This window comes from Schistocerca piceifrons, chromosome X, assembly GCF_021461385.2.
Source record: "Schistocerca piceifrons isolate TAMUIC-IGC-003096 chromosome X, iqSchPice1.1, whole genome shotgun sequence".
NCBI classification, from domain to species: domain Eukaryota; kingdom Metazoa; phylum Arthropoda; class Insecta; order Orthoptera; family Acrididae; genus Schistocerca; species Schistocerca piceifrons.
In genome coordinates, this window is record NC_060149.1 from 310,776,256 (window position 1) to 310,789,134 (window position 12,879).

At 40.0% G+C, this 12,879-nt stretch overlaps 1 protein-coding gene across 1 annotated transcript in view; it reads right to left on the reverse strand.

Annotated features, from left to right (window-relative positions):
- LOC124721390 (KN motif and ankyrin repeat domain-containing protein 2) overlaps nt 1-12,879 on the reverse strand; it is a 387,950-nt gene that overhangs the window by 171,550 nt on the left and 203,521 nt on the right. Inside the window, exon 4 of the mRNA XM_047246331.1 lies at nt 6,510-6,633. Within this exon, the coding sequence (XP_047102287.1) occupies nt 6,510-6,633 (124 nt within the window). The remainder of the gene's footprint in view (nt 1-6,509; nt 6,634-12,879) is intronic.

Below are 12,879 nucleotides of genomic sequence, written 5' to 3' on the forward strand. Positions count from 1 at the left end.
GAGTTTCAAGTATAATGTCTCCCATGTACGGGAATATACGTAATGGATGTACAAGAACAGGTTTTAGGCACATGGTTGACGACATATGGAAGTTTGTGTCTGGCTGTGAGTCGTGCTCGGGTATCCAATTGGCAACGCTCGCCATAAGCGGGAAATCCGGGGCGAGTCCCGGGCCGGCACAAATTTTGACTGTCGTCATTGCATTATACAGGTGGTGGTTGTCCATATTCACAACTGCGAATACATTTCATGTATAAAACAGAACTGAGTCGAAAAATAGAAAAAATAAAAAAAAAAGACTTTCAGTGCTAGAACTAGAACTTTAAAGCTTATCCTTGAATTAGATTTATGACATATGCACAAGACAAACTAGAAGGGTACTGTTGGAGCGCTGTACTCCCAGTCTGGAGAACTGGGTTTCTATTTCCGTCCGGCCATCCCGCGTAAATGTTTTCCGTGGTACCGGTAAATACACTGCCTGAAAAAAAAGTAAAGCACGCAGAAGATCGGATGTCGTTGTAACTTCGTACACATACACACACCATCAGCGGATACGAAAATGGTTAGAATGGCAATTCTCTAGTGTTGTTTGTGTGTAGTGGTGTTACCAGGACGTGTACGGTGTATAACTGGCGCGAATAGCGTCGGGTGTTGAGTGAGCTCTGTGAAGGACAGGGAGATGCCGCGGACTCAAATGAGACAGCTTTATCAGTATCTCACAGTGTTTAAAAGATGTGTCATTGGGAGTCTCTATTTGGCCGGCTGGTTGACTCGTACAACATTCATATTTTTGGGGCATTCGGGTGTGACAGTGGTCCCACTGCATGAGAACGCGAGGGCAGGCATACTCGCAGTCAAGATTCTGGTCGACCGCATATGACTGAGAAGAAACGAAAATCGTCGTATTGTGCACCATGCACATCGAAACCACTTCACATCTGCGCCTGCCATACTAGGACAAATAACAGACTGAAACCTCCTGGCAGATTAAAAATGTGTCCCGGATCGAGACTCGAACTCGGGACCTTTGCCATTCGCGGGATAAGTGTTCTACCGTCTGAGCAACCCAAGCACGGCTCACGCTCCGTCCTCGCAGCTTTACTTCTGCCAGTACCTCGTCTCCTACCTTCCAGACTTCACAAAAGCTCTCCTGCTGCCTTCTGTGAAGTTTGGAAGGTAGGAGACGAGGTACTGGCGGAAGTAAAGTGAGTCGTGGTTGGGCAGCTCAGACGGTAGAGCACTTGGCCGCGAATGGCAAAGGTACCGAGCTCGAGTCTCGGTCCGGCACACAGTTTTAACCTGGCAGGAAGTTTCATATCAGCACACACTCCGCTGCAGAGTGAAAATCTCATTCTGGAAGTAATAGACTCCCTGCAACATTCTGTGTCGTCCCGAACCACTGATTGCAGACTAGCAGCAGCCGGACTAGGGAATTACTGTCCTATGTATAGGTTTCCCTCAACACGGCTGCGTTTGGAGTGGTGTCGTGACCGGGAAGCATGGGATGCTGATGAATAGCGTAGCGTTGTGCTCAGCGATAAACAGCCCCAGATAATCATCGTCGCCGAGTTTGGTGGCGACCTGGGAAGAATTCTCATTTTTCTAATGTTTTAGAAAGGCACAGAGGTGTTACTACTAGCGATATGATGTGGGAGCCGTCGGGAATGACGTCAGGTCACGGTTAGTAGTGAGTGACGAAACTCTGATGGCACATCGGTATGTCAGGGACGTCCTGCGTCCTCGTGTGTTCTCTCTCATGTGACAAAATCGTGGTGAGATTTACCAACAGGACAATGCCCGCCCACACTTGGCAAGTGTCTCTAAGAACTGCTTGCTTGATCTTGAGTTACTCCCGTGGCCAGCAAGATCCTGATATCTCTACCCCCGACAGACCAATCTGAGACCAGCTCAGAAGTCAACTCCTGACCAGCGGCAGTATCTAGGATATCGAGAATATTACAACTGTTGTGGACAATCTTGTCCCAGAAGAGGATGCAGCGGCTTTATCACACCCTTCCCAATCAATCAGCGCACGCATCCAGGCCAGAGGGGGTGCAACCTCATACTGCAACGTTCTTCATAAATTTGACTCGATATTGTAATCGCTGAAACATCACATACCATCTCAACCCGTGAAGTTTCATTTCATTTCGTCCCCCCTTCCTTGTTTGATCAGGTAGTGTAGCTGCTGGGACGATTCCTTTGAAAACGGCACGGTCTGTTTGCTTCGCCATTCTTGCACTACTCGAGCCTGTGTTGCTCTCAAATTAGTTTATACAACATTAAATACTAATCCTTCTTTGTCTTGGGAAAATCTAGTACTAATAGACTATCCAACCTCTGTATGTTTCAGCGTTAAAAACTGTAAGAAAATAAGCATGGATAAGAATGCAACAAGAAGAGAACTGACGATCCAATAGAAACAGAAAGCTGCATAGCCCACAACACTAGCCTACGATGGTTCTGTTTTGTAAATTTTGATGAGTGATTGCTATGTACCTTGATGCGCTGAACCATAAGATGATCTTTGTTCCGTTCCATCGTGTTAGAATTTTTTGCTAATGTCAAAAATTATCACAAATATGAGACTTAATGACAGAGTGAAATAGGTTTGTTTCATATAAAACGCATTTTTGCGGCTTATAATAGACAACAGTATAACAGAACACAGGAGATAAGAAACTCAGTTTGTCTCTTTGTCTGTCGCCGTCTCTTTGAACCAGCCATGCACTGTGGCTCAAATGGCTCTGAGCACTATGGGACTTAACTTCTGAGGTCATCAGTCCCCTAGAACTTAGAACTACTTAAACCTAACTAACCTAAGGACATCACACACATCCATGCCCGAGGCAGGATTCGAACCTGCGACCGTAGCGGTCGCGCGGTTTCAGACTGTAGCCCCTAGAACCGCTCGGCCACTTCGGCCGGCGAGCCATGCCCTGTTTCAGACTTTTCCGTGCATGTGCTCTTCTAGGATCATCTCGGTGCAACACCCAGCAATAGACAGCCATCATTGTAGTACTCAATCATCCTTGGTAACGCTTCTCCGTTTCTTTGTGTGCTGATGAAATCTCTCACCCAACTCTTCACTAAAAGCACCCAGATTCTCAGGAAATTAGTCCAAATGTGAATGTAGGAAATTAGCCTTCAAACTCAAGGAACAGCCTAAATTTTGGTACATGTGCAGCATAGCCTCTGAGATAGACTTGAAATTCGGATCCTTTTTGTTGCCCAGAAACTTGGTTACAACGTCTATAAAGGTGACCCAGGTTTCTGTTTCAGTATCTTCCATTTCTTTTTCAAAATTTACATCTTTGCAAAATTTTCTCAAGTCTGGACCCTTAAAGCACCTTCTTTTAGTTTTTCGGTCGATAAGGCTGTAAATTTGTTACAAATATCCTGGAGACATTTACCATCTTTTGGTAAAGCTTTCACAAATTGCTTCATAAAGCCTAATTTAATATGCGGAGGTGGAAGGAGAACTTTCATCGATTCGATGAGAGGTTTTTGGAGCACTTTTTTTACTCCATGTTCCAGTGAAGCTCTTTGTGGTCCGTATTTCTGTTTCCAATTATTTTTCCCGTCTCTGCTATCCAACTCACATAAAAAACAAGGAAACTTTGTATACCCGTCTTGCTGTCCATGGATCATCCATATTACTTTCAGGTCACCACACATGACCCACTTACGATCGCCGTACTTCATTTTCTGGAGAATAAATTGTAAATTGACGTACCGTTCTTTTAAGCGTACAGAATGCCCTAGGTGTATTGACGCATATCTGTTTCCGTTTTGAAGCAAGACAACTGGATTCGTTTCGACGAATCGATCAAGTCTCCAATCAGTGCTTTCGTCCGGAATGTTTAATGTCTGATTGCAGAATACGAAGTCTCCTTCTTGCGAAAGCGGAATAAAGTCTTTTTCTCTGTACCAGAACCAGGAAAACGAAGGGTCAGATCTTTAAGCCTTGAACGAAACAATTGTAAATCCTCTTTGGTCAGATGTAAGTCGCGAATCAGATAGTTCACTTTGTATAAAAGGTAGTGGTGCAGATTTGCCAGGCTCGTACTCCTCTTTATTATCTTCGGTTTCTTCACTTGATTTCATTTCTAACTACTTCAGGTAAGTGTTCAGGTTGCATAGCCAGTGGTACATTTAGGCCGTTAGGGCCAGGACATAAACCCATGGCAGATTTAGCTAGACGATGTTCTTTTTATTTTTACATTGAAACCTTGAATACCGGTTGAACAAAAATAACGATCATCAGTTCACCATTTGACCACCGTCTCAGTCGATCAATACACGTATACCAAACATTGTGGGGTACCCAAGTTTTGTTTGATCTCTTACTTTCACCCCGAAATATGCGAGATACACTTGCTGCACGAACGATGTTACATATCTTTTCTGCCTTGACAGCATTAGCTCACCCAAATGTAATAACAGGAATATGCAGACTTTTTACAGCCTCTTGACGCTATTTCGAATACTGTATGTTTGCTTTTTAGCGTATATCCGCCGATACAAACACTTTTGATCACGGGACGGTACGTACGAACGGATGCGTTAACACTGACAGCTGAGATGTACAACACGTTTAATGACGTAAGTGCTGTCCTGTGCCACTTCATGTTGTCAAAGATATGTTTTCATCAGAAACCGACAGATGGCAGCATTATTATGTATTTAAATCTGTCAGTACGTCTTATATTTGTGATTTTTTTCCATATGTACAACACATTTTGACAAACTGTGATTTGCAAAAAGTTCTGATGCGATAGAAAAAATTAAGATCATTTTTGGGATTCGACGCACAAACATACATAGGAAAAAATCATCAAAAATTGAAAAACATGATACAAACGAAAAAATGCAGGCCTGTATAATCATTATACATGCGATGAAATTATTACGTTAATGGAATCTTCTGTAAATATTTGATAGAAAAATGTACATGTATGTATGAATGATAATACAATGTATAGTAAATACGTATTTTTTTACGTGAGTTTTGACTTACATGTCCTCTTTAGGAAACAGTTGACTGTCATCGTCGAAGTCGTTATCGTGCTGGAAGAGACACTGCAGTCAAAAGGCACGATGCGAAAACACACAGATCGAAAGCTATGATTTAAAAAAACCAAGACTTGTTAGAAAATGTTACCTGTAAACAGGTGAATAACTGTAAAACGCATTAACTCCCGATCATGTACTGAGTGAAGGCCATAACTGCCGGACGTAGCCTCATGTCGTTCACTATGGAAACAAATGACGATAGCTTCACTTGACTGCAGCGCATGAGATCAGTAAACAGCTCTCATATCATTTTAAACGATCAACAGCAGCTTAGTACATTCTCCTTTTTCAAGTTTAACGTATTCCCACTCCTCCGTACTTCCCACACGGTCCTACTGATCTAATACGTTTTGCAGGTATTTTATTTTGATTTTAATTATATTTTGAACTCTTAAAGATTTGATATTTTACCTCATTTCCTGTACAGTTATTTATGATTATTTATATGTATGTCGATGAACATGTAATAAGATTTTTAACGTGTGACAGTAAGAATTCAGGTAAGTGTAAGTTTTGATTTAGTTGTTGTGTACTTTTAACCTAAATGCAACGTGGTTCAGATGTACGCCAGAGGTATATTGATCTCAAGGACTATCACGTATTCACCTTTCGTCATTTGTTTGCCACGTGGATGACCTGAGATTACTTCCGGTAGCTAAGACCTTCACTCAGTATATGTTCAGCAGTTAACTCACTTTAAATTTATTCGCTGCTTATGTTTAACATTTTCGGATATTTCTTAGCTATAATACCAAAGATGGCTTTCACTCAGAGAGTTGGTGGAACACGCCTTTCGATTGCAAAGTGTTTTCCAAAGTAGTTAACCAGCATGATAACGACTTTGATGACGACAGCTATTTCTTCACGAGCACTTGTAAGTCGAATGTCGCTTGGCAAAACAAATAGTTACTATATGTTGTACTGTTATACACACAAACATTTTTGTTACCAAATAGTGCAATAAGTTCCATTATCATCATTATTTCATTATTTCTCTCCAGATTATGTCACTCATTCATTGCGTAATTTGAATTGTTTCTTCAGATCTGTTCAGTACGTGTTCGCCCCCCTTAGCTGATTGGTCAGCGCATCTGACTGCCATGCAGCGGGTCCGGGTTCGATTCCCGGCTCGATCGTACATCTTCTCTGCTCGGGGACTGGGTGTTGTGTTGTCCTCATCATCATTTCTTCATCATCATCGACAAGCAACTGAAAAGACTTGCAACTCGGTGGACGATCTTCCCCAGATGGGGCTCTCGGCCATCAGTGCCATACGATATCATACGAAGTACGTAGTATTAGCGTTTTCTGCTATATTACATTTACTCTGTCAAAGATGATTTACAATGGAGTCTACAATGGTACAACGTGTCGTTGAAGACGGTAATAAAATGGAGCAAACGAAGGAATCGCAAAGAGCGTGTGTAAATTACCTGTGACGTGGTGGCTGTTGCTGGTCTTCTGTAGTGCGTCCTCGAACAAGTCGACGGCGTGCTGCAGGTCGCCGGTTACAACGCTCTGCTGCTTGCTCGCCGCCGCGTCGTCGCTGTTGGCTGCCTGCGAACAGCATACAACACGCCAGCTGACAAACACAATTCTCGCCGCGCACACTAGCCACGCCAAACTGCAACTAGCAAGTCCGGTACAACGGAACTCTGATTTGGACGTTTCTGGCATACCCAAAGATAAAGTATTTAAAAATAGTGTTAGAGTTCACGATCTCAATAGTTAACATTTAGGGTTTGCTGTACGCGATGGCTCAATGAGTAACTGAGCAGCTAGATGACGTTTCTACGTACGTGGCATACGCCGTAACCAGATCTCGTCGTTCCATTCACTCATTAATTCTTCTTTTATTCTGGCTGCCTCCATTTCATTTTCGTGGGAGTCATAATTGTGTCTCTCTTTTTCTTTTTGTTCACTTAAGTTTTCTCCGTCTCTCCTAGTGATTCTCAACATAAATCTTTCCATTTCTTGCTAAGCGTTAGTTTTTACATTCAAACTCCTTGTCTCACTACGATACGCAAAACTGATATTGATTGTAAACTTTCATTTTCAGACACACCAAAGATTCGTTTGGAAAACCCCATTTATTTTACCAAAAGCACTTCATATGATGTCTACGCTTCTGCTTAATTCTTGTGCTGTCCATCCAGTGGATGTCTTCAGCTGCCCTATATACAAAAGTTCATCAATTGGTCGTATGTTTTCATTGTTTCTTTGTCTCATTTTCTCTTTCATATATTGATTCAGTTACTTTTATAATTGTTTTTTTACGCCTACTCTCAAACATTTTTCATTAAGTTCTGTCATTCCTCGCGGAAATTTATGTACACGAATGGCAAACAACACAAACTCAACTGCTGAACCATGCTGGTTCACGTATGCTCTTATCATAAATACCATTCTTTCATCGCAGTTTAAGGATCTGAAAAACTTTTTATAGAACTGTCGACAATAGTTTTGATTATGTAAACTCTCCTTGGTTGAAATGGCTCCGAGCACTATGGGACTTAACTTGGGTCATCAGTCCCCTAGAACTTAGAACTACTTAAACCTAACTAACCTAAGGACATCACATACATCCATGCCCGAGGCACGATTCGAACCTGCGACCGTAGCGGTCGCACGGTTCCAGAAAACTCTCCTTGTCTGCCTCCTGTTTCAGTTCTGAATTTCTCATTATCTTCATGAAGTCTACTGGACACGTTAGCATTAGAGTATGTACTTTTCAGAATACTGACAGGCTTAATCAGTACTTGTTTCTCTATGACCACTATTAAGGATTTTGTTGAAACTGAGTCAGAAGATTTCTAAAGATCTATTACTCCCACAGAAAGTTATAAATCATACGCATGTATATAAGTTGGATGAGCTGCACAAAATCGAACCTCGCTAGACGCCATTCGTCAGTCTTTACCCAATCACAATTTTTTTTCTCCTTCCAGCAATAGTAACTTGTTCAGTGCCATTGTTTGCATTCTTTCTGTTAAGTTTGACTCAAAGCAGTTGTTTGTAATACCATCAATTCCGTGAAATTTAAACTTTTATTAGAAAGAATTGTGGGGTGCATAATCTAACGATATGGACAAATAACAAGAAGTAACAGATGGAGATATTTTCTTTTTTAAGTTTTGTAACACCTTTCGAATAAACGTAAAAATGGTATTCTCAATGGAGAAACACTATTGGAACCCAAACTTTAATGCAGAACTACAATAATTACTTCTACTTAAATGTAACGGGCATCCTGAGTACATTAGTTTCTCGAATAATTTTAGAAAAAGAAATTAGTAAAGACAATAATTGAAACTTATTTAGAATTTTACTGTCATTTGTCTTACAAAGAGATGTGTAAGTGGCATATTCTCTGGAAAAATATAGTTAAAGACATGACTAATAAGCTAGACCAACCCCGTAGAATTGTGTTCAAAACCACATTTTGAGAATTTTTATAATTTTATTGATTTTTGTAAAGTGCGTTGGCGGCTACTTCTAGTTGCTTAATTTTTACAGATTTATATTTTCAATGTTTTTTCTTGCTTCTTATTCCCAGTTACTTGAGTCCACTTCTACTGCAAAATTTTAAAAAATCTTGTAATTTGTGGAATATCGATCAACGTGTAGCTGTTTTGTTTAACTGAAATGCTGTTTTATGCATTTCAGTGTATTCTACATTTATTAAACTCTGTCATTAGTATAAATAATTTCTGTCATTTTATAGTAATTATGCAGAAAGATAATAACAAAATATCTTTAGTCGTTCTGGAAATTATATAAATTTCACTTTTCTGTTTACAAAACATTTTAATGTCTTAAGTTATGCATGGATATTATGCTTTTGAATCTAATTTCTGAACTATTTTAGGAAAGCTACTTTCAGTACATAAGTGTATTATTAAACACATTAAATTTCACATTAGCATCGTTTTCCTGATTTACTTCATTCCAGCCTATTTCATTTTAAGTTATTCTTAAAATTCCACACACTGAAATCATTAATAATAATTACAGTATTGCATAGCTATGTCTAAGATATGTATGGTGCCACAGTGAGGATTTTTAATAGTTATCTATCATGGGCACATAGTGCGCTAACAAATGTGTCAACATCAACGTTTTCAGCTTAAACACTATTTATGGAAAAGTTACCATTTACAATTTTCTTTTCTTAACCTATAAAGGTGAAAATTGTACTACCGAAATCAGATTGCAACAGCCGAATAACGTTTCTGGACCTTTTATGTCAGAATATTTTAAGAAGTGCTGAAAACTCCACAAAATGTTAACTCTTTCATCACGCCTATATGGTAGCTCAAAAATAAATCTAGGTTTCTCACAACCAGCTGAGGATTTCCCCTTGAGGATCTGTACACAGTTATAACTATAATAACTGCATATCCAGACAATAATATCGCAATTATTGCACTTTATTAGCTGTTTCGTTTGTCACGGCAATCTACAGATAATATTATTTCCATGACAGTATATTAACACGTTATTGCGAGTTAAAAAACATAAGACGATAAAATTGAGTTCAATATCGAGAGTATAGAGTGCCTTTTGGTATGATCATAACAACTGCAACCAGTCATATTTATTTTCTGATTGTTGCTGTAAAAATCATAACCAGTTTCGACTGTATAACCACTAGTCTTCAGATGACTGAAATATGTGCTTTTACAGAGATTTACTCTGCAGCTCGTGATACTAGCTATCCCAGTTCTCAGTGTCATTGTTTGGTATAATCGTGCAGACGCGAGACGAAGATATGAGTATTGTCGCCTTGAGTCTACGCACAAGACTTCACAGACACAGTGAGAAGCCTCACACAATAGATAAACTTTTTCGCCATTATATGTTCTCTGAATACGTGTATATGTGTTACTGTATAGCCTTACGAAAGGAGGTAATTACGGTTTTTATAAGCACATGTAATTGTATTTCATAATCAGAGACGTCATTGCATACCTACGTTGGATTGAATTAAAATCTTTTTAACTTGACATACATAAAGATGATTCCTACTAGCGCCTAACCTAACCGAATGTTTACACAGACTAGAAGAAAGTCTTGAAAAAATCTGTTCAGACTTTTCGAATTTGTTACATTCGCATCCTGACTTTGAAGCATCCCCGTCTTACCAAAAGTAGTCTAGTACTCCTCTTTCTTCATTATTAACACCATTTGTTTGATCTCTGGTGGCTGCCATATCCATACTATTCTTGGAGATTGATCTTGAACCATCCTTCTTATGTAGCATTACCATTTGAAATATGACTAACTGTTCCTTTCAAGCACATCCTTTTCTACCATTATTTTCCCTTTTGTTTCTTCATTAGTCTTCTTTTGTAATTTGGATATTCTATAACTTATCTGCATAAAACTATTTCCGATGACTGCTAGTCTTCGTTGATCTCTCTGCGCTACTGTCCACATTTGTATTCTATAGACCCTTACACCCGTATTTTCATTTATTGTCGAGAGAGAAAGACGAAATAGCAGTGAGTCAACATATACTGTAACAAGAAGTGATGGTATATTCACTATGAATACAACACTATGCGCAGCTTCTTTTGTCTATTCACCATAACATCACAAAACAGCCAGAAAAACTCCTAATCACAAAGAATCGCTCGACACAAGGCATCACACCATACAACAAAATTAAACGGTATTAAAAGATATTTTTATGCGGCTTGCCTCTTAACTAAGACAACAGCAACAAGATTAGTTACTCGGAAATGGTTTCAAATATTCGATTGAATAAACAATTTAAAAAATTCTACAATATTTTATAATTTGAACCCCACAGCACTGTAGCAGATAGAAAAGCGAGTGGTAAGCCTATAAGTTCAATGGATTGAGTAAAAGACTTCTGTTCACTACTTATTGGGCAATCGCTCAAATTGTCAGGTACGTCTCCAAAGAATCAGTGGAGCGTCTCTGAGTACGTACAGAAGGCAGACCGACCCGTCGAGTTTCCTACTACGGATACAGCAATGGATTCACATTACGTAGTATTTTTTGAAAAATGTACCGAATTAAAATATGAAGAATCTCGCACTGGGCGAGATGGCGTACTGGTTACGACCGTAGATTCGTGTTCTGGAGGAGCGAGGTTCAAATCCTTGTCCAACCATCTAGGATTAGGTTACCTGTGGTTTGCCTAAGTTGCTTAAGGCAGAGAACATGACCGATTTCCTTCCCTACTCGTCTGAAAGAAGTTCGACGTTGACAGAATGTTAAACCCTAATCTTCACTTCACCCCTTAAGAATCGCCACTCGCAGTTTTTGGTTAAAATATCAGGTGATTGTGGTATCGATAGCTACGATGCCACGGCGTAGGTACAAGTTCTTAGGTTGGCAACACGACACCGACACCGACGATAGCGCCCTCTAGCCGGCGCTGTGCAGCTCTACCAGCGCCGCTCCAGATTCTACCCATTTGATTCCGAGTAGACGACCAAGCAACATTGTTTCTGTTTCCTAGTGGGCGAGCCACTACATATTTTGCCTTTGTAACTTTTAGCCGATGTTAGATTTGATTGATGTACAGCTTCGCACTTATGTGCTCATCTCAGCCAAAGTTAAGTTACGATTCATGTATTCAAATTGTTGTGTTGTAAAACCACTTTTAACTCCAGTACCGAGAGTTCTGCGTCACCTCCTCCTCCTAGCTTTCTACATTGGGCCTACCCTATAGTTACAGGAACAGACCCACGCGCCGCCCTCCAGGCGGTATACAAAAGTGATGGTACACGTTCTTCATTGAATCGAAAACAAATTCAGTCGCTTCACGTAGGCTATGAAATATAGAGGGTTAGGCAACTAAGACAGGTTACCCAAAATATGCGTAGAACAGTTAAACATACCGACGTGAGGTTTCCGCTAAGTTTTAGAGGAAAATGTGGCGATGCTTTTGAAATATGCAAATAAGTTTTACAGTTTATAGCTGCCGAATTACTATGTCGCCTTTTCAATAAAAAACATTTCAAGAAAAACCGTCAAATATTTCGTGAATTGATTCTTCTAAAAGTAGCAAATAATCAGATTTGATAAACATTTGTTGCACCTTTTGAATGACGCTAAACTATGTACAGCAATTGAGGTACCGACTGAGAGTTTAAAATTCACTGTTTAACTTAGGATTTTAAAGAATATTGGGAGATATTTGTCTGGTGGAACAAATGTCATTCTCAATTTCGAGAAGTCTTCCGAAGTAAGAGTGATTTCAGGTGTGCGCAGGGGAGTGTCGTAGGACCGTTGCTATTCACAATATACATAAATGACCTTGTGGATAACATCGGAAGTTCACTGAGGTTTTTTGCGGATGATGCTGTAGTATATCGAGAGGTTGTAACAATGGAAAATTGTACTGAAATGCAGGAGGATCTGCAACGAATTGACGCATGGTGCAGGGAATGGCAATTGAATCTCAATGTAGACAAGTGTAATGTGCTGCGAGTACATAGAAAGAAAGATCCTTTATCATTTAGCTACAATATAGCAGGTCAGCAACTGGAAGCAGTTAATTCCATAAATTATCTGGGAGTAGGCATTAGGAGTGATTTAAAATGGAACGATCATATAAAGTTGGTCGGTAAAGCAGATGTCAGACTGTGATTCATTGGAAGAATCCTAAGGAAATGCAATCCGAAAACAAAGGAAGTAGGTTACAGTATGCTTGTTCGCCCACTGCTTGTGTGGTGTCACCGCCAGACACCACACTTGCTAGGTGGTAGCCTTTAAATCGGCCGCGGTCCGGTAGTACACGTCGGACCCGCGTGTCGCCACTATCAG